Source organism: Carassius auratus, chromosome 16 (genome assembly GCF_003368295.1).
Source record: "Carassius auratus strain Wakin chromosome 16, ASM336829v1, whole genome shotgun sequence".
In the NCBI taxonomy this organism is placed as follows: Eukaryota; Metazoa; Chordata; class Actinopteri; order Cypriniformes; family Cyprinidae; genus Carassius; species Carassius auratus.
Genome location: NC_039258.1, coordinates 25,696,030 through 25,721,728, shown reverse-complemented (window position 1 = coordinate 25,721,728; position 25,699 = coordinate 25,696,030). Strand labels below are relative to the sequence as shown.

The 25,699-nt window shown below is 36.3% G+C and overlaps 1 protein-coding gene across 1 annotated transcript in view; it reads right to left on the bottom strand.

Moving 5' to 3' along the window:
* Positions 1-25,699, bottom strand: part of itga8 (integrin, alpha 8) — a 61,976-nt gene that overhangs the window by 14,275 nt on the left and 22,002 nt on the right. The window contains exons 13-21 of the mRNA XM_026284837.1: positions 23,796-23,987; positions 18,089-18,134; positions 14,243-14,350; positions 11,963-12,018; positions 10,972-11,126; positions 10,198-10,335; positions 9,877-9,944; positions 9,540-9,687; positions 7,836-7,928 (exon numbers count right to left, since the gene is read on the bottom strand). Of these exons, the coding sequence (XP_026140622.1) occupies positions 7,836-7,928; positions 9,540-9,687; positions 9,877-9,944; positions 10,198-10,335; positions 10,972-11,126; positions 11,963-12,018; positions 14,243-14,350; positions 18,089-18,134; positions 23,796-23,987 (1,004 nt within the window). The remainder of the gene's footprint in view (positions 1-7,835; positions 7,929-9,539; positions 9,688-9,876; positions 9,945-10,197; positions 10,336-10,971; positions 11,127-11,962; positions 12,019-14,242; positions 14,351-18,088; positions 18,135-23,795; positions 23,988-25,699) is intronic.

Here is a 25,699-nt window from a genome sequence, read left to right as displayed (position 1 = left end):
GCAGAACTGTATTTAGATGCGTGTATTTCAAATGAGCTTGGGTTGGAATTGGTGGAATTGGTCCCTAAACTGAAGTGTTACAAATTGTGTACAAGTCAAAAGTATGCCAGCTCTTAAAAACACATCTTTATAAAGTCATTTTCTCTGATTGATATATTTTTCTGTCTTTCTGCTCTGCTGAACAAAGTCTAAACACTGGTATCTTCATTCGCAAACAAATAGTAAAATTTCACTAATCATCTCTCGTTCTCGTTGGCTGTAACTGTGTCCATATGGTGTAGTTCATTAGAAGAAGTCTGATAATGGCTGCTGGGATGGATAATGAAGGCCAGTCCTTTAGCTAAAGGCTATGTGCTAACTCTGGAGCCTCATAAATGAGCTTCCCCAGGCGGAAACCTTCCTTACTACAAAGCCCCTCATAACAGACGGGTGAGAGTAACAAGTGCTGTTAAACTTTAAAGAGGAACTGGCCACGGAGTCTCTTTTTGTGGTCTCGCGTCCTTTTTTAAAACCCAAAGAGTTGGTAAATCAAATGAAGATCACGTCTCTGCAACTTCATGCATGTGTTTAGAAATGAGACTTCATCTCAATCTGAATTTACAAGGGCTGGTTCATATGTTTCTGTGGCAACAGTAATCATCTAATTACACTAATGAGACAATAACTCTTAATCGAATGTTTTAATGAAACTCAGAACAGATCCTAGTGTATAACATGGGAAAAATGCACAAGCTCCTCAAGTGTGTTTGATTAAATGCCTTTCACAACATAGGAATGAACTGTTAAATTCAGTTTCCATTTGAAACAGCACAAACATACACATCAAAAGCACTGGGTTTGAATACATATGTGCAATGGTATTTTTTTTTAGATGGATTACAGATTGACTAAGTAAAGCTGGACAGAGTGCATTCAGAAAGCATGAAAATGGCTGGATCGTCTTTGATTAAAAAAAAAAAAGAACAATGTAAGCCAAATAAATGAGCCTGTCAGTCTATTTCCAGTGTGACCAGAAGTGTATCACCCCTAAAATATCAGCCCACTCTCTCAAGAGATAATATATTGCTTGAAGACGCTGGGAAATCCTTCTTTTCGAGGTGTCAGAGACTAAAGCCTTCAGCTGTTGCCAAATTCTGTGATTCTACATCACCCTAATGTGACATTAGCTGAAATGGGTAGGAGTCGGTGAAACAATAAACTTATTCAGTGCATTTCATTGTACAGATCATGAAACTCCTTTCTTTACTGAATACCGCAGTGAGAGCAACAGATTGGGCGAGTCATGTCAGATTTGTATGAATTAAGACATTTACACTGTTCTTTTTAAACTACTGATACATTTTATGCACTTTCAAATAGAAAAGAAGATTTACATTAGTGAGGCGGAGATGTTTTTTTTAAAATGGACAGCACTTCTGTTGACATCCTGTATTTACTTAAAAGATTGATAGGCTGCATTAATTAGGTCAATGGGAACCGGGAACACTTCCCATAACACCCCATGTACTTGTTACTTTGTTGCCAAAAAAAATGGCATATACGATAATATTAGTATGTTTCTTTCTTATTCCAAGGTCACCAGATAGGATCCAGATCAGATGGTTACTGCAGTTATTCGGCTCCAGATCAAATGGTGGATCAGCACCTAGAGATGACCTCTACAACCGTAAATATCAGCGGAGATCGGGACGACTAGATGAGCCCCAGAGGCAGATCCCCTCCAAACACCTTGTCACCTAGATGGGCATCAGGACAAGACCACAGGAACCAGTTGAGACCTCTGCACAATCTGACTCTGCTGCAGCCTAGATTTAAATGGCTGGTCTGTCTGGCCTGAGGAAAATGTTAAACTATTATAACACTATTTCCCAGTTTAATACTGTAATGCTGCTTTGACACAATTTATACTGAAAAAAGCGCTATTTACATAATGGTGACTTGACTTGTTTGTGTCCCTCCACTGATAGCCAACACATCTACCACTTTCAAGGCCCAGAAAGGAAGTAAAGACATCATTGAAGCAGTCTATGTGACTCCGGTGGTTTAACCCCAATTTTGTGAGGCCACAGAAATGTCCAAAAAACAAAACAAAATAAAACAAAACTAAACTTTCTATTCCACAATTTCTTCACTTCCGCATTGGCACACAATGCATGCATGTTGTGATGATGTGAGACCAGTGTCACCTGATCCTTCAGAATTCATTCTTATTTGCTGGTTTGGTGTTCAGCAAACATTTATTATTCTTATCAATGTTGAAAAAACTTGTTCTGCTTAATATATTTGACTGCCTATTATTTTATGAAAAGAACTGAAAAGAACAGCAACTATTATAAAGAACATTTTTTGTAACATTTTAAATGTCTTTGTTGTAACGTTGAATCAATTTCATTCATACTTGCTAAATAAGAATAATCATATCTTTCAAAAATCAGTTTTTAAATTATTATTATTACTTTCCTTCTAAAATCCAATCCAGCTGGAAGCTTCTACTTCAGAGAACAGGTTAGTACAAAACTCAGTTTGTGGCGCTCATACTGTTTGAGCTAGCGTGTCTAACATGTTGTGTGCACATTGGTCTTGTGATGCCCTATTTGTGATGAATGAGCTGCACCACATGGTTATGACTTCCATTTTATGGGCTATGAGAGGATAGTTTGGAAAGTTTTGAAAAAGAAGAGGAAAAGAGAAAATAAGTAACAAATATATTGCATTTGATCACAGGCTACACGCTGATTCCATGTGTGGTACAATTATTTTGTGACACCAGTGACGATGGTGTGTGAGTGTTTTGTGAGTCTGAGTTCATGACGTGTTTCTCATTTTGCTTGTTGTATGTGAGGTGGGGGATCTGCGGCCTTGTCACCCTCCTCTGCTGGTGCCATGATAATTTGACCCATGTGGCTTTAACCCTGGAGGCTCCATGATGAAGCCTGTCTCCAAATCTGGAACATGTTAACAGGTCACTCAGCCAAACAACTTGCTTTCTCTTATTTAGTGTTCCACAGAAGAAAGAACGTCACACAGGTTTGGAAAGACACAAGGGTGAGTAAATGATAAAACAGAACTTGAATTTCTTTAATGATTATTTCCAAACAGGTTCCCATCTGCCATTATTCAAAAAAACTAGTCAATGCTAAAATAACTAACTAACTAAAATAACTAACCATGCTAAAATGGCAAGTATCCTCAACAGCAACAAATAAGAATGGATTTATAAAGTTTTAACTTTAGCACCACTGTGCTGCAGAGCCCCAACTACAGAAAAAACTCATTGGTCCAAAATCATATACATTAAAGAACATATATTATATGATTATATGATAACTAATCAAGTTACACAAAAAAAAAAAAAAAAAACATAAACAGGGTGTCATGTGGCAAGTCATATCTTATTATGATTAACTAAAACTATATTCAAATAAAATTTAAAACTGTTTTCTGTAACTTAAATAAAGCAGACTTTTGTTTTTTAATCATTCAAAAAATGATTAAAATGAGAAATGCTGCCTAAATGTTCACTAAGCTGAAATAAAACAAATTGCAACTATATAGAAATATAAAAAAAAACAAAAAAAAACATCAAAAGCAAATAAAATTACTAAAACTAACATTAAACTGAAGATTAAAAATATTATTTAGTGCAGTCTAACAATTAGTCGCATCCAAAATAAAAGTTGTTCTGTATATATAAATACACATCCATGTATATATTTCAGAAAATAGGTTAAGTTTATATATTAAATGTTTTTATTTATAATATAAATTGTATAATAATAAATGTAGACATGTAAATTTTTCCAAATATATACTGCATGTGTATGTATTTATATACATTATATATATATATATATATATACACACACACATGTACACATAACACATATATTATGCAAACAAATCTTGATCAATCTTTTGACAGCAATACTATTATTAATTACTAATTACTATAATAGTATACGTGACTCAGGACCACAAAACCAGTCATAAGGGTCATTAAACAATAAATAAAATAATAATCTTTCCATTGATGTGTGGTTTGTAAGGATCGGACAATATTTGGCCAAGATACAACTATTTAAAAAAGTTACCTTTAAAGTTATCCAAGTCCTTAGGAATGCAGATACTAATCAGAAATTAAGTTTTGATATATTTACAGTAGGGAATGTACAAAATATCTTCATAGAACATGATCTTTACAAAATATCCTAAAGATTTTTGGCATAAAAGAAAAATCAATCATTTTTACTGATACAAAGTATTGTTGGCTATTGCTACAAATATACTTGTGTGACTTATTAATGGTTTTGTGGTCCAGGGTGACATATTACTAGAAATTATAAAAAATATATATAATAATAATACAAAAATAAAACTGGAAAATATAAGGTAGAGTTTGTGCTCTTCTTCTGTAACCATTCATATGAATAGCTTTGACAGAAGAAAGTACTGTAACAACAAAAAATGACATTTTTCTCTTTGACTCTCTATGTATTTGACATGCTGAAACACAAAATGAATCTATAAACTCTATTCCAAACCCACAATCCAGCGCTTTGACAGGCCAACTCGACATAAAACCTTCGAGTATCCAGCCAACTGTCTACACACACTCAAACTGACTAATACCATTTTAAAACCACAGATTCATATTGCACACCCATCCACAGGTAATATTTTGCCTACTGATTTGAACATAATCTTCTGACCTGTTGTAGTAAATACAAACATAAACCTCTCTGCCCTGCCTCTGCTCTCAGTGAGCTGGCACTGCTCGAGCCAAAACATTTACCAGCTATGCATCAAATTACAGACGAATTACGTTTCAATTGCTTTAACAAGCACTGCAATCCAAACAAACAGAAGAGGAGAGGAGCAAACTGGCTAATAAAGATGCCGGTATGTGTTATGGGCTGGTGAGGTACAAACATACGAGGACGAAGGAGATCAACAAAAAGGTATTTTAATTAGAACATCCAGGAGACAGGTAAATAAATCCACATCAGATCAACGAATAAACATCAACGAGAACGGACCAAATACCAAAAAGGAGACTTTAAATAAGGCAGCTGATAAGTGGAAAACAGGTGAGGGAGTTAACTAATAATTACTAATGAGCAAATTAATTAAAACCCATAGAAACAAATGAGGCAGGAGAAAGAGAATCACAGAAAACTAAACCAAAACAGATCATGACCATAACAGAATGTGTGTCAGATACACAGTAAAAATTAATGCTCAGAAACAGAAAAAGTAAATAATATAGTAAATAATACTTGTTTATATATATTTGTCTTTACTGTCATCTGTGGTTCCAAGAAGAAACTTTAACATTCATGGACACTTCATTGCACAAAAGGTTCTTTATACCTTTATACCTTCTCTTTTGGAACCTTTATTTTAGTAATTTACATATATTTAGTTCATTATAATTAACCACACAAAAAAACAAGTATTTGTTGCTCAGCAGTAGACATGCTGAACCCAATTTCCATGCAAGATGTATTAAACGCTACATATAGATTCACAAGAACAGTAACACAACTGACCATTGTTACTGTAACTCAGATTAATTGTTTTACAGAATTTATATCCAGCCAATTAATTTTTTTAGATGCAACCAACCACTTCTTAGCTTTAAAACTTTGGTTTTCTTCATAGTTTGTTCCAAAATATATATCATGTTTTGAAATGTGTCCAAGTCACAATATTTCTCCTACAACTGAGAAAAAAAAAAACTTACAGCTGCATTCAACAATTTAGGATAATGATATAATATAATCTTCCCTATACTTTTAATGAATGAGAAATGAAGCGGACTGGAGCCTAATGAGCAGTTCACCCCGAGGGCTGTGAGGAAATGGGAAACCGATGGAGAGAGAGAAAGAGAGAGACAGATAGACAGAGCTTTTATAACACAAATTACTACTAGTAGAAATAGCAAACAACATAAATTTGTAATTCAAAATAATAATAAATATTCTAGACTCAGGAATACGGCTTTACGTGTGTGTGTTTGTTTGTGTGTGTAAGAGATGTAGGATGTTGTGTTGAGAGTGTGTGACAGGTCAAGAGTGTGTTTTGTAACTGTTATAACTGCACCCCAGGCTGAGATATTTGGGATGGCTGGAGACAGGTTGTCATGGTGACTAGTAAATAGATGGAGAGTGTGTTTATACTGAACCTCAAACTTTGTCCCAATGTGTTTACAACCTCCCTTCACACACTCACTCCATCATTTCACTTTTTCTCTCTATCCGCTAGTTTGTTTTCCAGACTCTCATTAACAATGTTCAACATCAACCTGACAGACAAATGGGTAAGAAAGAGGTAGGAAAGAAAGAGAGAGGAAAAAAGAAGAAAACTGCAGATGGCACAAATATTAGCAAGCTATTAATTGCAAGAAAAAGAATAAGTAAGAGTAGTTTGTTTTCTCTTTAGTCAACACATAAGCTCATATCATCATGGAGATGTATATTTGTCCTTAATGGCACATGAATGAACACATCTGTATAATAGCTACATTCTTGAGGGTCCACGGGGCCAGTAGGCAAGCAGTCTTAAAAAACATCTGGGTTCGTAAGGACATACACAGAAACATGGTTTCTGTCTTCTGGATGGATAGATGATTAAGTGATCCACAGTAAAAAATGTTTTTTTTTAAATTTTTCAATTGACATATCTAACAAAATATAGCGAGGTCTACATTTAAAATGCGAAAAATCCTAAAACAAAATAATAACAAATTTAGTTTAGATATTAAGACGAAATAAACAGTTAAAAGTTAATCCTAAATTATTAAATGTAAATGTAAAAGATAAACTAGTCTATTTTTGTAAATAAAAATATACTTTATCAGTTTCATTTATTTATTAAAAACAGCAATACTGTAAAAAATATTACATTATTGATAATTTAATATAAATTATAAAATGTTAAATTAAAAAATTACTGTTTTCTATTCTAATATATTTTAAAATGTAATTTCTTTATTGTGAGTGCAAAGCAAAAATTCACCAGCCATTACTCCAGTCTTCAGTGTCACATGATTTTTCAGAAATCGAATTTACTTTTGATTTGGTACTCAATAACGTTTCTATTTTCTACAGTAAAAGTACCTTTTTTCAGCATTTGTTGTTGAATAGAATCTTTTGTAATATTATAAATGTCTTTACAGTTACCGTTAAAATTATTAATTGCATTCATTTCTTTTTTCAAAAAAAAAAAAAAAAAAACCTTCTGACCCCAAATTTATGCACACATCTCTGGTTTCATTACCGGAAAAAAACTTATTAAATTGAATCTCCTTGAGTTTCAGCATCCTGTTTTGGTTGAACAGGATCAAGAGATACTGTATATAAGCATTCAAGTATTCAAGAATACAAGCCCTGCACAAACATATGAACACAAGCCCAATTTTATGTTTTGACAAATGCATCAAACTACGATTTTATAATATAATACATATATAATGCAACCTAAGTATGTATTGAATTCTCAGTGCTGCCACAAAAAAACATACTTTTTTTTTAAACAATTTCTGTCATTGTGTCTGTATAAGGGTAGTTGTTTGAAATGAAGACTGCCTGAGCAAGTTAGTTAAGTTTAGACTGGTAGTTAGACTGTTGACAGGTTTATAGTTTGCTACCTGAATGCTAACCTATGTCACATACAGGACACTTGAAGGAAACTCTTTCGCTCCCTTGAGTACTGAGGTTTGTTACTGTCACTGTATTGCAAGAAAGCACATTATACACCATAATGTCTATAACGTATATTTCACTCAGTCATTCATGTAGACATTACATCATATCAACAGAGTTGATGGCTCTTACGTTTGTGTCAGCCACCATTGGGTTTCCCAGGTCACAAACCACAACTCTGGTATCATTCTCTGTCCGGTGCTCACAGTTCAGTCGCTGAAGATCCTGAGACAGAGAGAAAAAAGATTTCAGCTCTTCATCATGTAATGTATGATAGCTGCTTTGTGGAACTACATGCTGAATGTGTGAGGAACACAAACAGAAGCATAATGTACCTTCAGAACAAAAAATTTTGATAATATTTTAAATATTAAATACATTTTAAATATGAATAAAATAAAATAAAATAAAATGTGCATTACATCACTGAAAACAAAACCAGACAATAATAAACCCAGTCAATAACTAGCATAAGCCAATGAAGACAGGTCTCTGGAGGGTCAAGAAAGTACATGATGAATTTCCTGATAGTAATCACATCATACATCACTGAGGCCCTCCCCCGTCATCTCATCAACCCCCTACATCAGTCTCTCTTTTCCTCCATCTCCCTCCTCTGGCAACCACTTCCTCTCACCAAAACAGAGTCAAACCATAACCAGTCTGTTCCCAGAAGAGCAGCTAATGTACTTGTGCAAATTGCATTAAGAGCCACTCTCAAACACGTGCTGCAATTACCAGCTATACACTGCATCTGTTAAACTCATAACTGACAGACAGAGAGCGATCAGATCTTTTGTGGTCAGTGCCACAGAGCGCCAGTGTCTCGTGCGGGAAGTTGCAGCGATGCATGAACGGGATGATGGAATGACTGAATGACAGCCAGAGATATGAATAAAGATAAGTGAATGCAGGACTGTATGAAATGAGATAAACAGATCTCAGCAATGCATTACAGAGTACACCTAGACACGAGGCATGATTTAGACTACGGTTAATAAGAAACCATACCCACAATTAGATCAACATTCATTGCATTCCTGCCTCATTACAACATCAAAGACCCTGCAGCGCTCATGTTTGTGTTTTTAACTCCGAGTCTGAATGGATTACAGATTTAGCATTTTACCATGATGGATTTAAGGCTATTTAGTAAATTTGATATTTCACAAGACCTGAGCTCACGTTACACTGTGTCAAGACCAGGTGCAATGCGATAAAATGTAATCTTAGTCTTGGAAAATACAGCATGATGGATAGAACTATAGAGAGAATGATAAATAGATAAACAAACAGACAGACAGATAACCTATACTGTATCTAATATTCTTATTAAACATAAATTATTTATACACTATAATAAGCAATATAAACTTATGCATGAGCTGTTTTCTGGAAGAAGAGAATAGAGTGAGTGAGTCATAATCTAAACAGCAATGAGAGTCTGAGACTAAAATAAACCTTCTATAATTAGAGCAACTATAAATAAAAGACATCATACAAATGACTTTTACTAAACGCCGTATTAATTAACTTCTACATCCAATCGCCCACCCAGACATACAACAAAAACACACCCAGATTAACATTAACCGCTTTTCCACTATTGGGTCCATGAAAGCCAGGGTTAACAACAGACCAGGCCGAGCCAGTAGTCTCCAACTTTGAGCAACAAGACTAAAATCAAGGCTACTAGTCCTGCAGTACTACTTTAAAACCCACCCTTAACATGCCTTCCTGGGACAAAAGACCCACAACACCACTGTTTTACCAGCATAAGCATGTACACATAGAGTAAATGTAGAGTTAAAAAGGATAGTGGGTAATGTTGTTTACCTCACGTCTACGCTCCACACCAATATAGTCTGCCTCTGGTGGGAGGGTCACATGAAGCTCTGCCTCGTACGCCCCCTCGCCCTCATTGGCTGCATTAATGGTCAACATAAGAAAGTTGTCATCCCCGATTAAAAGTTCAGTCCGGTCCCTATAAAAAATTAATAATCAAACCTGCATTTAAAATAACGTCTTATATGAGGCCGAAATCAGAGAATGACTTATAATAAAACATAAACAACTGATACATGACAGAACACTGCACATAATACAAATACACAAAACAATTGCATGCACTGTACTGATGTGTGTACTGTACTGATCAAACCCACTGACTCACATTTTAGCAGACAGTTTGAGATCTGGGATGCACATGTTGTCTTCTCCACAGTCCAACAGGATGTTGGCCTAAGGGAGAGGAAGAAATATCTTCTCTTTCCGTTTTTTGGTTTGTTTGTTTGCTGAATTGAACTGTCTTACTTTCTCTCTACTAAACTCTTTTTGTATCAGACAACAAGATGTTGTCCGGGTTTTCATTGAAAAAAAAACCTTATTTTAAATCCAGTATGTCACGTGGTCCTAACTGAATTATTAAAGTAAGCATGAATGCACACATGCAGCATCTCACAAACAATGTGGAACATTCATGTTGCATGCAGACCTGCTCATGGTGGAAGGTCTTGCTGTAGTGGTCCAAAATGGGCCGCAGCTGTAGGCCAGGTGGAGGAGAGTTCTGGTCCAGACTGTAGTTCAGCGTCACGCTGATAGGACTCAGTTTATCTCTGAACTCTCCCTCATCCTACACGCAGACAGAGAAAAGAGAGGGAAAAGCTTATGATGTTAATTATCAGTATATCTACTATAATGAATGAAATAAATAATATTATCTAATAATAATATAATATCTACTATATTGATAAGTATAATAATAATTTATGTTGTTGGATATTTGTGATAATATAACTTTAATATTTATCTTATATTAGTATATCTCAGATAATAACCAATTTTGTTATTCTTATTTAATAATTTCCTGTTTCTAATTTCTGTTCTTATGTGGTTGGATGTTTGTGCAATATATCATAGTGAAAGGTCATGTTGCCTGAGATTTTATCAGTCGGATTGAGTTGGCAGATAAAAGTATTTCCCATGGCCTGTTATCATATAAACACCCAGAAACATTTAAGACTGCGTTCAATTCCTGTGTCACCTCGGCCCAGCAGAATTTTTGGTCTCATTTTTGAGACACACTCTCACGGAGGCGTTCTCTCATTGCTTATTCCGTCCAGATGAGCCGTGTTGCACTAGGAGCTTGGTTTGGCTCACAATTAACTTTCCCATGGATTCAGTTATAGTGCAGATAAAACAAGAATTTATCATGAGGAACGGGGCCAGTTCAACAATGTTCTGTGCTCATGTGGACTATAAGGCTCACCCGCAGGTAAACAGAGTAGTTGTGGCAATGTTGGCGGTCCCCTTGACCCAGAACCAACTGCTGGGTTCTCTGGTGCTGGTGAGAGTCCATGAACAAGATCCTCTTAACTGCTCCACGCTGCTTCAGCCAGTCCAGCTGCAGGTCCATTCTTAGAGCTGAGGGAGAGAGAGAGAAAGATAGGCATGCTATTGTTAGCTCCACCTTTACAGACGCTAATTCCTGCAATTTCTGCTTGGACCAAACAGGTTTTGGACCATAAAAATTGCACGCTCCTAAGGTTAATTACCAGGGCTTCTGAACAACAATCAAATAGTGCTTCCAACTAACGTGCACTTCACAGCCACACCTGTTCTTTGTCATCTCCAAAACCATATGCACTGATTTTTAACAGGCCTGCGTTCAGAAGTGCTGGGAAAGAGGCTTTTATTGCCTGTTGGTTTAACCGAGTTTGGCACCTTCTCCATTTTGACCATTACTGAAGCCACTTACATACAGATGTTCAACAAGTGCTGAGACACACAAACTCACACTGAGCACAACGCATATAAGTGAAAACGATAAAATATCTCTGTCAGCAAGCACCATGAGAGAATGTGTAGTGGATGATGAAATAATATGCTTTCATTATTAGCCAGAGTGCAAAACTTGTAGCATTCTAGAAGTCTCGTTAATGTTTCCTCAGAGGAGCTGATTCCATAAACAATATTCAAAAGATACAATGAGCTCTGAAATGTAGAAGCCAAAAAAAACGTGTCTATTTGCTTTGAATCAAACATTTGGAGTTATTTGGTTTGCTTTGAAAACTTTTTGAAAAGCTTAAAATAAATGGGAATATTCCTTCCAGAACCAGGTTAAACAGAGATATCCATTGTGTTGATGAAGTAACGTGTACGAGTGGCCAAATTTAAATCTTCAAGACATTTATTGATAAGACTATATCCATTTACTGAAACGAAATCCATTTAATTAACAGAAAAATGTATGCACTTACCTACATAATCAGGAATACCAATCCCAGAGATCTTTGCGCACACATTTACTGACAGACTGAGATAAAGAAATAAAGAAAAAAAGATTCATTTAGTACAGCATAACAACATTTAAGTGATGTTAAAAACACTGTGGAGTGGGATTGTTAATATGGGTGGAGTGTTTATAGATGGAGCCGAATGGAGATGTGGGATGCTGAGGGACCCTGTGCTCCTCAATATTTAATTACTTAATCGAATTTGCCTCTTCTTTCTCTACCATTTTTCCTTTCCTTGCTTCATTTCTCTATGCCTCCCTCTCTTTAATAGTGTAGTAATGTAGGCTAGCAATTAGAAAGGCCCAAGAGTGACTCTTCCTGATGACGCCAGTGAAAAAGGGGCAAAACCATTTTCTCAAAGCCATTCTCTCACTTTCTCAAAGATCTCATACAAATTATTTTCTTGTCATTATATATTGTAGTAACATATAAAAAGCCCATTTATCTGAAGCGTAATATGCAAACACCCACACAAATACAGTACCGACACAGCACATAATGTTCCAGCTATGGGTCGCACAATTAATTTACTGGAATCTGAAGATGGCAGTTCATTTGCCGCAAGGTTTTTGTGTAAAACTAGCCCTTCATTTGCAAAGAAACACAAATAGAACCAGGACGGAGGATTTAAAACATGCTACTCCATCACAAACATGCTGCAAGGTGAGAGCGCATAAAAACACGCTTACACCTCTCCAGCTGGTGCTCAATAACTGTATTTCCGTTATGTTGAACGTGTAATGATATCTGTGCTCAGGGACTCACAACTGCAGTCTTAATGGCCCAAAGGGCCAATCCGATGCAAAACATTCCATACAACCCAAATATGTCTAATCAGAAACACCCCATTAGCCCCCCTACACACACTAACACAGCATTGAGCGTGTCTGAGTTTAAATTAGCGATAAACAGCTGGATGCTGTGCCTCATGAACAACACGAAATACCCATGAGGCCGTGGCTGATGGAATCCAGCATTGTGCATTGTGCTCTAACCACGCAAACCCTACCATGACCCCTCCAGGTAGTGGTGCATTTCAAAATGCAGAGCTGAAGTCATGTGTGTGCTGTACAGAGAGTATGCATATTCAAGGGAGGAAGTGGCCCCGCTATACATAATTGAATGATGCCTTGTTAGTTCTCCTCCCCTGTGGCAAGGGTAGACGCATAATCACGCACATACAAACACTCCAGTGCCCAGTGTTTGACCCCTCTGACCCCTGCTCTGACCCCACTGCAACATTTCTGACTCGGCCGCCCAACTGCCATTTGTAATTACTGCCCACTCCTCAGAGTATTAATGGGACTCTTGTGTGTGTTGTTTGACATGAGTAATTTCACACACTTTTAAACTCTGCATATATGTAGGTTGTTTAAAATACAGAGTTTTAACATTTAATATACGCCTGCTTTGCAAATTTTCCAATTTAGGGTTAGGGTTAGGGTTAAGGGAAAATATTTCAATTCCTGAAATATTTTCCTCAAAAACCTTTGTTTCTTTTAGACTGAAGAAATACAGACATGAACATCTTGGATGACATGAGGGTGAGCAAATTATCAGGAATTTTTTATTCTGGAAGTGAAGTAATCCTTTAACTTCTGTCTCTCTGTCTTGTTTTGTTTCTCTGTGCCCATCTGTGTGATTCAAAGTTTCTCTCTGTCTCTCTCTATTTCCAACCACAGTTTGTACATTTATTTTCCTAAGCTACTCTTTTGTTATTGCAGAATTCCACACTTTAGTTCTTTCGTTTGTCTCTCCAAAACCTCCAGTTCTTTCTTCCCCACGCCAACCCTAACACACAGGCACATGCACCATAAGCACCCAAACAGATCTGGCATGTTTACAGTCACGGGGCCCAAAAACTGCTTGTGGGACACAATGTCCATCCACATAAGGGGTAAGAATGCAGGGTTGTGTGTATGTTTGTGTGGTTTGGAAGAATGCACTGATACTTCCAGAAACACTTAGTTTTACCACAGAGAAGGAAAAAACTGCTGTAATGTGGTACTAGTGACCACATGGTTTTAAAACCTCCCAGTCAGCCATTGCTCTTTGGCCCAGACTACTTTGGTTTACCCTTAACCAGAACTAAAGATCAACATATCTGTCCCATCAGCTGAACACTTCATCTAGAAGAGATAAATCAAAACATAAACTTCCATGTGTTTTTGTTGTAGTACATAAGCTCAGAAGCTAAGAGTATACTTCAGTAACTAGCACTGGATGAATGTAGCTGACACTTACCAGGTTACCATATCATCAGAATTGGGCATGCGGCAGGACTTGTCCTCAGGGTTGAGAATTCTGGGTGTCAAAATTAGCTGAGCGTCCACCGTGACCACTGGCCTTGCCCTAGTATTGTCGAGACAAAATTACAGGGATGATATTACAAAAATAAATAATACATTACAGATAATTGATATGATTTTTTTTTTGCAGTAATGAGTTTGAATGGGAAGCTGAATTCAGATCTTCACATAAACAATAAAAACCCACTTAATTAGACTGATAAAAGGGGTCATATGATGCATTGCAATTTCAAGTTTTCCTTTCTGAGTGTTAAAAGCTGTTTGTGCATAGATAAGATCCGTAAAGTAGCAAAAATTTAAAGGGTTAGTTCGCCCAAAAATGAAAATTATGTCATTAATAACTCACCCTTATGCTGTTCCAAACATGTAAGACCTCCTTTTATCTTCAGAACACAGTTTAAGATATTTTAGATTTAGACCGAGAGCTCTCAGTGCCTCCATTGAAGCTGTGTGTATGGTACACTGTCCATGTCCAGAAAGGTAAGAAAAACATCATCAAAGTAGTCCATGTGACATCAGAGGGTCCGTTGGAATTTTTTGAAGCATCGAAAATACATTTTGGTCCAAAAATAGCAAAAACGATGACTTTATTCAGCATTGTATTCTCTTCCGTGTCTGTTGTGAGAGAGATTTCAAATCAAAGCAGTCTGGTTATCCGGTTCACGAACGATTCATTCAGTTCACCAAATCGAACTGAATCGTTTTAAACTGTTCGCGTCTCTAATGTGCATTAATCCACAAATTACTTAAGCTGTTAACTTTTTTAATGTGGCTGACACTCCCTCTGAGTTCAAACAAACCAATATCACGGAGTTCATGTACTCAAACAGTACATTAACTGAACTGCTGTGAAGAGAGAACTGAAGATGAACACCGAGCCGAGCCAGATAACGAACAAAACATTGACTCGTTCACGAGTCAAGAACCGTTTCTGTCAGACGCGTCCGATTCGTGAACCGAGGAGCTGATGATACTGCGCATGTGTGATTCAGCGTGAAGTAGACTGACACACAGAGCGTCTGAACTGAACTGATTCTGTGCTAGTCTTATGAGCGCAGGTAAACCGAAGGCTTGAATCAAGGGAAATCATCGCAAATGACGCCATTATGTTGAGTGCAAAAGAACCGGTGAACCGTTTTCTTCAACCGGTTTATTGAATCGAACTGTCCGAAAGAACTACTGGTGATCCAAACACCGATGCAACCGGTTCTTCACTCGTGAACGAATCAGTCTATTGTTCGTTATCTGGCTCGGCTCGATATTCATCTTCACAGCAGTTCAGTCAGTGTACTGTTTAAGTGCATGCATTACTCCGGGATATTGGTTTGTTTGAACTCAGAGGGAGTGTCAGCCACATTTAAAAAAAAGTTAACAAGTCATTTGTGGACTAATGCGTATTAGAGATGCGAACCGTTTAAAACGATTCAGTTCGATTTGGTCAACTGAATGATTCGTTCGCGAACCGGATATCCAGACTGTTTTGATTTGAACTATCTCTCACAACAGACACGGAAGATAAGACAATGCTGAATAAAGTCGTCGTTTTTGCTATTTTTGGACCAAAATGTATTTTCGATGCTTCAAAAAATTCCAACTGACCCTCTGATGTCACATGGACTACTTTGATGATGTTTTTCTTACCTTTCTGGACATGGACAGTGTACCATACACACAGCTTCAATGGAGGCACTGAGAGCTCTCGGACTAAATCTGAAATATCTTAAACTGTGTTCCGAAGCTAAAAGGAGGTCTTACATGTTTGGAACAGCATATGGGTGAGTTATTAATGACATAATTTTCATTTTTGGGCGAACTAACCCTTTAAGTCTCAAACCCAAAAAGATATTCTTTATAAAAGTTAAGACTTGTTTACGCCCTCCTAAAATGCCTTGTTTAAACACTTTAAGTCACTTTGTTGGAAGATTTGCATAACACCGCCCCTAATGTTCATGCAAAGAAAGATTGATAACTTTTATTCTCGCTGTAGTATTGTTGCTGCTGCCACCAATATGCAATAGCTCAAAGTTGTTTCAAAGGAAGATAATAATAATAATAAAAAAAAAAACATAAAATAACCGGCATTAATGAACTTTTCACAATAAGACCAGGAACACTAGGATATTTATTAAGTAGATATAAATATAAATTTAGTTTTCAAACCTAACCCACTAAACACTGGACGTCGGATAGACGTGCAGATCATGTCTATATTAGGTCCGTCGGTCTATGGCCATTTCTGAACATCTAGTTGACGTCCAAAAACTAGGTCCACTATTTAGACGTCCAACCATGACCCAACTTGGACGTCATCTTGACGTTCAACATTTAACTTTTGAACTGGGTAATTCATTGGATGTCATTTGGACGTCTATAACAGGTTCAGAAAATGTACGATTAATATGTAATATTTGTTTTATAGGGCCTATCAACATGATTAATACATGAAGAGTTCAGATGCAAAAGCCTCTAAGTGCCATTTGATTTTTTTTTTTTTCTAGAATGATCATTTTTATCAAGCTTGTTGATTTAAGTTCAATAATTTCACTTAAATGGCAATACAAATTAAATATAAATTTTCATTTAAGTGAAAGTACTTAACTATACAGGCTTTATAAAATTGACCATTCTAGAAGAATTTCAGATGGCACACAAATAATATAAAAAAATTAATTGAAGCCATTGCTCAGGACGCCTATTTCAGTTATATCTGTCATACAGAATGACCATTCTATGCACTTTTTTTACATAAAGAATCACTTACAGAACATTTAGCTAACAGAAACTAAACATTCAGAGTCCTATTCTAATAGAACATCATACAGGCTGAGTAAATGAGAACTTAACATGAGGTCAGTCTCTGTTCTGCTTGGGTTTCACTTTCAGCCTGTTGAGACTAGCACTCAAACTGGATTAACAGTGGAAATGTTAGCTTACACAAATACAGCAGAGCCCACTACAGCTAATCGCTTTAATTCTGACACCAAGACACCGCTAGTGCGTGAGAGTGTGTGCTGGGACATGTTAATGTGCCTGTGTGTTTTTGGTGGCTTTGAGGCAGGAAAAAGGGACTGTTTTGAAACATTTCTGAGGGAAACCTGATCTGAAACACCCAATCGAAGTCTTGGCTACTCAGACTAGACATGCCACAAGTCTGTAGATAATGTTCGCCGACTACTTCTGTCAACTACAGCTAAGGAATTCTTCATGAATGCATTATGAAGCTAGACATTTCAATATTTTCTGTTATGCATTTTGAAAATGTGTTACAATCGTCTCATAGAACAGAGAAAAACAACTTCATGTGTATCAGGTTTTCTTCCAGCTAAACCTCAAACACAGGTGTTTTCTGTGCCGTTCACTCTAATGGGGAAAGCATGTGTGTAGAAAACTGAGTTTAGGCCAGAAAAAATATGGGATGCTACACACAAACACGCTAATATATATATTTATACACCTGCTACATACATATATACGTATCAAATTTTATATAAGAATACATAAGATACATAAAACATTCTATATATTTATTTTTTATTTTTATTTTTAATTAAAGCTTTAAATCTAAACCTATATATAGATGTATGAATGTATATATATATATATATATATATATATATATATATATATATATATATATATATATATATATATATATATATATATATATAAACACTGGCATCAGTTGATCAAAAAGTACTCATATAAAGTATAAAGTATAAATTTTTCAACATTTTGACAATGTTGTATTGTTATGGTGTATGTAAAGTATACAATTTCTCACCTGTAGGCCACAACTTTACTCACTCCAAATGCACCGACCAGCAAATCTGTAAAGAGAGTGAAATATACTTAGAGCTGCAGAATGGACACAATATGATACAAAAAAAGTGTGTTGCAAGAGAAAGAGAACGAAAGAAAACGAGTGGCTGGATCATAAAGCTTCAAAGCACGCTGCAGCTGGAAGTGATTTGGGTCTCCAGCAGACTCCATCAAAGATTCGTCGACCCGTTTCTCATTCTACCAGCGTTGCATCTTACATCACCTGCCGTCCATGAACAGAGCCATAGAGAAACCCTAGAGAGCCACGGAGAACGTGTGAGGCTTTAATCTTATTCTACTCAGAGGTGCACAGAGCCACATCTGATTAAGGTGAAGGTAAAACCGGCACACTGAGTAGTTCCCCTCTTCTCTTAATAAAAGTGGGCATGATAAACCTGACTTTCAAGCCATATGAGAGTTGAATGTGATGTTTGAATAATACATATCTATCTTAAATAAATTAATGCTCTTATTCAGCAAGGATACAACAGACTGATCAAATGGCCCAATTTACAGTTTACAGTAATTGTTTTTTATCAAATATATGTAACCTTATATATATATAAATATATATATATATATATATATATATATAAAATTTGTTAATTTGTTTAATTAAATGTACTGTATAACTGCATAACATATGTGCCCATTCTTCTCTCTTCCTTAATATATGATAATAATACAGACACATACATATAAATATATAAGTAATTTTACATAACAACAGTAAAATTTGAACTAAAAGTAAAAAGTACTAACAGTTTTATAATTATCAGACCAAACAAATCAAGGTCACCTACAACATCATCAAATATTCAGGTCTGTGTGCACAAATCCCACCCCCTGTACCTGAGATGAAACTGTGGAAATACTGGCTGTGTGTGTGTGTGTATGTGTGTGTGTGTTTGTGGTCTCTTGATTCCTCTGTGGCCTCTGCTATAGCTATAACCATTCATTCACCTCTGACATCTCATTAAATTAATATGTATAACTGAACCAACATAAACGATAGAAAAAAAGCAGATTCTGACACCCGCTCAGACTATATTACCATATTAGATGTTTGATTTCTTTGGTGGTGAAATACTTTTGTGAAAAGTATAGAATTTCCAAAAACTAAACATACAATTTTAACCTTCATACAAGGTTGGTTTCATTTGGTCTTTCATCAAACTTGAGCAAGAGCACACTTTCTCTCCTCAGTTTATGAATTGTACTAAGCATTAATAGGAAGGAAGAATACAAATCAGTCCTGGAGGGATGCTTTCAGTAAGGCAAACTCGTATGCAGGAATGTTCTAGAACAGTTCCAGCACCCTAATGAGTGCTCAGGGACTGAGGCTTTGATTCTTGTTTCACTGAGGTTGATCACTGGCTTCACTTTCCATCAGGTCCTGCCTTCAGGAACGAGACACCCTTGGCAAAGATCCCATTGTAAACCAGAGTCAGCAGCTCATGGTATTGTGACAGAAAACACACCTCGAACACAATGGACAGAAACACACACAGTGAAGCCGACTGAGAGACACACGCACCCCCTGAAGGCCTGAGCTCTCACCTCGTATCTGTGAGGCAGAGATGATGACAGAATAATTCAATCTATTACATTCTCACATCTGGAAAGTCCATTTGCGTACACTTTGAGTTCCTTCCTCAGAAAGGCAGTGAGGTGTAAACGAGTGTGTGTGTGCGACAAGAGTCAACCTCAAAATATTCAGGTCGAACCCTCTGGCCACCACAACATAAGGGTCTTAACCGCACAAATAGGTTAATAGGAGATGGAATGATGGAGGGAGGGGATGGAAGAAGCTCAAGCACTTAAACTTTAATGAGGATGGAGTCTGTTATAGTCATCTTCATCCTCTAGCCAATGAAATACCGGACCACGGCCAACTAATGCAATCCCCTCTTTTACCTCCAGCTCTGAATTTCTCTCTCATTTCACCTGACTTACAATCACACTTCAATCCATCTCTTCCCCTACAAAAAAATCTGAAAAAAACTCCTCCCTGTAGATTTCTGAATGGAATTTTTTGATCGGATTGGGAGTAAATGCACAGTTTGGAGGGTTCACTAAAGGGATATAAGGTGCCCACCCAAGTTTTCAAAACAATTCTAATGGGTCCTGAATGTAACATCAGTTTCACACACAAACAACATGTGTTTTTGGAAGTAATATAAAGCAGAAATATAGTGTAAAGGGGAATTCTGATCACAAATCTTGCCACCATTTAAATTTTTTTTGACAGATTCTGAATCTCTTTGTTACCATTTGCATTGTGTTTTTCTTTCAAATGAATAAAGTAATTGTTTCTAAATGTGCAAAGTGAGTACGTCTGTTTTGTGTTCTGCCTGAGAACAATGCCTGAAGCGGCAGACAGGAAATGCAAAGTACAAAATCTCCACTGCTGTTTAAGCAGGTCATGATGAATGGCCCTTCACCTTTGACTTAAACCCTGTGTTTAACCACAAAGTTCACGCTAACCCTCACATTGACCCCAAACCACACACACAGATAAAAATACAGGAAAAACAGGAAACCATGCACTCTTAAAAATAAAGGTGCTTAAAAAGTTCTTCACAGCGATGCCATAGATAGAAGAACCATTTTTCATCATTCAGTCAAAGGTTCTTTAAAGAACCATCTCTTTCTTACCTATTTATAATCTGAAGAACCTTCTTTTGCCACAAAGAACCTTCTTTATGGAACCATTTAGTAAAAAAGGTTATTCTATGATTATTCATGAAGCACCTTTATTTTTAAGAGTGTGTGTGCTGATTTGTACCAGGCTTTTTTGGAAACAAAATAGTTTTTATAATCTATGTACACCTACTGTACTCAAACATTGTGTCGAACAAGTTTCCAGCTAACCTCTTCCAGCAACTAGTTCCATGCAACAGATTTATGTAATATAATTACAAAATAAATGCGAGAGTTACAGTTACTGAGAAAAATGTGTAATTAAGTTAAAGTTACTTATGAAAATATTTAGCAAAGTGGGGGGGGGGGGGATGTAACATCTGAATATTTCAACACATGCATATTTTATTGAATTCTTTCCCAAATTACATTGTCTGCTCTAAAATATGAGACACCGAATGTTTCAGGAGTTTAGAACACAGAATAGGACACTTACTTGATAACTGTTTTATTTCCTACAGTATTTGGATTAATTATTTATATGCTTTATTTTATTTTTTCAGATTAACTGTTTTTTTTTCTAAAGCATTTTTAGATGCCAGTGTTTCCTGTCATAGCTATGCAAAGATTAGATTTCAAAAACAGAGTTATAGCTATTAAACTATATCTTATTATGATTTTAAACCTGCATTTAACATTAGAAAAATCTCAAAGTAAAAAGAGGTCTAAAGTCCTGCCTGGTTGGAATTTAGAAAAGTATTCAAATGTAATCAGTTACATTAATAAAGTAATTGAAACGTTACACTACATATTAGAGTAATTTGTAATCTGCAACCTATTACATTTCCAAAGTAATTTCTTGTAACTTCTAAATAATGGTGACCATTGACTTCCACTGTATGGACAAAAAACACTGCGCTTTTTTTCTTTCTCAAAACATAGTCGTACTGATATAGAATAACATGAGGGTGCATTAATGACAATTTAAATTTTTTGGGTGGTCTCTTTTATGTACAATAATATGGAGTGTGATTTTGGGCCAATCAGAAGTCACAGTGGATGGAGCTACCCAATAGAATGTCAGATAACTAGAGATCAAGCAAGTAACAACATTTCTTTAACTTGTTTCAGGGCACAAAGCTACTTCCTCTTTCCTCCAAGACCATTTATGGAAACTAAGCCGCAAAATCATTTTTCAGAATATGTTAGAACGATCAGAATACCTAACATGATTACATGTCAAAATCTACAAAGTATAAATCAGTAATGTAAAACTAAATGATGACTATTTATGGTGCAAGAACATAACCAACTTTATCGACAGAGTTCAAAGAATAAAATAACAATTTCCCCAAACACATCCCATTTATGTTTATTCACTAGCACATGGCTTTATCCAAAGCACCTTACAAATGAGGAATAAAATTAAATGATTTGAATCTAAATGAACTGAAGAAAATGATAAACTGTGTAAAAATGTACATGCACACACTTCAATGATATACAGAGAGGCCGAATAGAAGATTCACACTGATCAAAGATTACTGAGATCACATTTCTAAAAAGCTGCAATTTATCCATTTTGAGAATAGGAGACAGGAAAACCTGTTTTCTGTCTCTCGTTTTGGTTTCGGCGTCTGTTCATCATCATTGTGTGCGTGTATGTACACCTGTGCATGATCGTTTTGCCATCCATTGAAGGTTTTCATGTATGGAAAAGATCAGCTTTTATTAGAGCATATTTAAGATGACAATCCTGTCGCCATGAAAGAACAAACACCCACACACTCGCTCAACACACACATGTGCATTTAAGCCGTCTGCCCATCTGACTTCCCGTCTCTTTAAAGAAAGCATGTGACAGCATCTGCTTTGATGATTTTGTACAATGGCATTAAAACATGAAAGAGGAGATTTAAGGACAGAAAGAAAGAACACACGGCTCTGTTTCTGCTGAAACGGGCTAGAGGCGTTACAGCAGAGTTTAGCTTTGAAAACACACTCGATGTTTTTGCAGTTTCAATGAAACAATTGATTCATATTTCTGTTAGTCAAAACAAGGATTGTGAGACAAGTTTTTCAGAAAGCTCTGGATTCAAATCAACACAACCTAATCCACAAACACAATGTTGGGATGCCCAAACCAATAACCTCACAATATAGTCTTCATTTTTCAACACCACTAGACCTTCAACGGGGAAACTAGAGGCTCTTTTGCCTGAATGCAAGTCAGTTCAGGACATATTCTGGATTAATTTCTTATATTTTTTTGTATGGACACAGTTGAATACATCACACAATGTAACATATTTGTTTGCAAACACTTCAAAAGTTTGATCTCAGAATTCTTAATCTTTCACCATAAAATGTCATGTGAAAGAACCAGAGAAAGAACTAGAATGGCTGAAAAAAACAGAGTTGAACCCTTGAAACATCATCTGGAGCCCAGTCAACATCTATCACACACACACCCACACCCACAGGCTATAAATAGCTTGTTCGGTATATATTCAAATATTTATCCCCACAGTCTCAAAATGATTGACTATAAAGTATCTAAATGTGTAATAAGATCTGCCCTTTTCAGGTAAACTCCAAAATCACTGTCCTTAATAAAACATCATTCATTGATGCATGATTTGATGTGGCCCAGACAGCAGAGAGCATCAGAAATCACATGGATTTCATCACACTCTGCGAAAGATTGCTTTCAATAAAAACATGACAAATAAACCATGATAAACACAGGAACGAGACAAATATGCAGAAACACGATCCCTCCTTAAAAGGAGACAAAGAAAGACAAAGAAAAGACCAAGAAATGAAGAAGAACGAGTGTAAACACTTGCACACAGTTGGACTGACCCACCAATGTGACTCAACCTGGATGTCTCAGTCCAGTCTTTTTCTTCATCCAGTCTTTCATTCCTCCTCCATCTGATCTCCCTGGCTTACATCAGTTCCTAAGCATGATTGTCTTAACAGAAACCTGCGTAAACAGAGACTGAAAGCTTTTCTGTACTCACCAGGGTACTGGTTGTTATCGAGGTCCGAATCTCCACGCAGGGTGAATCCGAAGCCTGCTGGGACAGCGGATGAGGCCCAGTCGCCTTTCAGCACTTGAGATGCCTGTAACATCAGCCCAGATTTTTGCCCGTTATAAATGAAGACCCTGCCACCACGATCCTCTCCTGCGAACGGAGCTCCTATTGCCATGTCTGAGTAAGAAAAAGATGGAGGACAACAATATTTGATCAATAACAGCATATAAAAGATATACATCCAATTTGTTTCCAAGCTCAGTCTACCTGTGGAAGCCTGTTTCTTCATAAGTGTCAATAAACAAAATAAAAACTGTGAAATAATCATAATTAAGACAAAGCTCCAACTGTGAGTCCCTGTATTGTGAGATACAAAGTATCGATTGTGAGGTTTAAAGTCTCACCTGTGTTATAAAAAAAAAAATTATGGTGAATAATGTCTAAACAGTAAGTTATACATTAAAGTCTCAATTCTGAGAAACATAATTGCAACATAATTTCAACATGATTTTTTTTATATACTGTTACAATGTGAGATATAAAGCCTCAGTTGTGAGATAAAAAGTCATTTTGTTTGATAAAGAAAGACATGAAGTTGCAACTGTGAGATATGAAGAGAGAGATATAAAGAGATTTTGATAAATAAAGTCAGAAAGTTGAATAAAGTTTTTATTCTAACATAAAAACAGGCTTCCATACATTAACTACAAGAACACCAGGATTCACACTAGCGCTATACATTTGGATCTGCTGCATTTTGGAATTTATAATTCATTGTTGATTTTTTTCAGTGTTTGATATGTTGAGGAACAGAGAGATGCTTTTATGTGGAAAAAAAGAGGATGCTGCTAAAAAGAATACCGATGATTTACACAAAGTTCCACAGGGAGCGACCGCTCTTTTCTCTTCGGCACTGAGGGACTATTACAGAACAATAACAGACTCATGCACAAGCACCAGTCCACTACTGCATGGCCAATAAATCTCCAGGGTAGGGTTATCTGTTCAAGTGTTCCTCCTGCCAGCAGCGCTGCTCAAGTCATTAACCTACATTTGGGCAGCAGCACACGCACACAAGGGGAAAACTAAAAAACAGACAACTGCTGACCCAGACAGAGATGCCCAGTGAGGGGCAGAAAGGCAGAAGAACAGAGAGACTGAGGGGATGTTGAGGAAATAAACTCTATAAAGATCTATGTCAGGGATATTCACATTACTTTGCTTTAGGGCTGATTTATCTGGTAATTGTAATGATATGTGGCTTTCATTAGGTTTAAAAGTGTGACTTACTGCATATCAGCCTCATATTTATTAAAACAGTGCTGGAACCTCTTTAAAAGACCATTTTCACTCAGTGTAGACCATGTGAATTTTATCTTATTTACACATAAACTCATTCATAAAATGCATAAATGCGTCCAGTTAGCTAACTTCAGATCCTCCCATTAAAATACAGTGCATATATGCACCAACAGTAAAAAATATTTTGAGGCATAAAGAGGACACTGACATTGCAGAGCAGGGTACTTCTGTTTTTTGTTTTTTTGTTTTTTGGTAGTGCCTCAGTTCAAGCATTATGTGGACAGATCATTTCTTCCTACTAGTTAAAGCATGAAATAAACATGAATGAACATCCGAACGTTTGTCGTTTTAACCACAGAAAGACATCAATACACACCAAATTTCTACTTCAAATGCACCAATTTTAATCTACTAACTTTCCTGTTGAGTTTATTTGTTGTACAAAATGGCAAATTTAGCATTAGAATTAGTTAGATTCCATGTCAGTCAAACTCTTAGTAAAGGGTATTTTAAAATAAAATTGTATTTAATGTAATTTACTAAATATATCAAATTCTTATCAGCCATTATTATTCTAAGTCCATTAG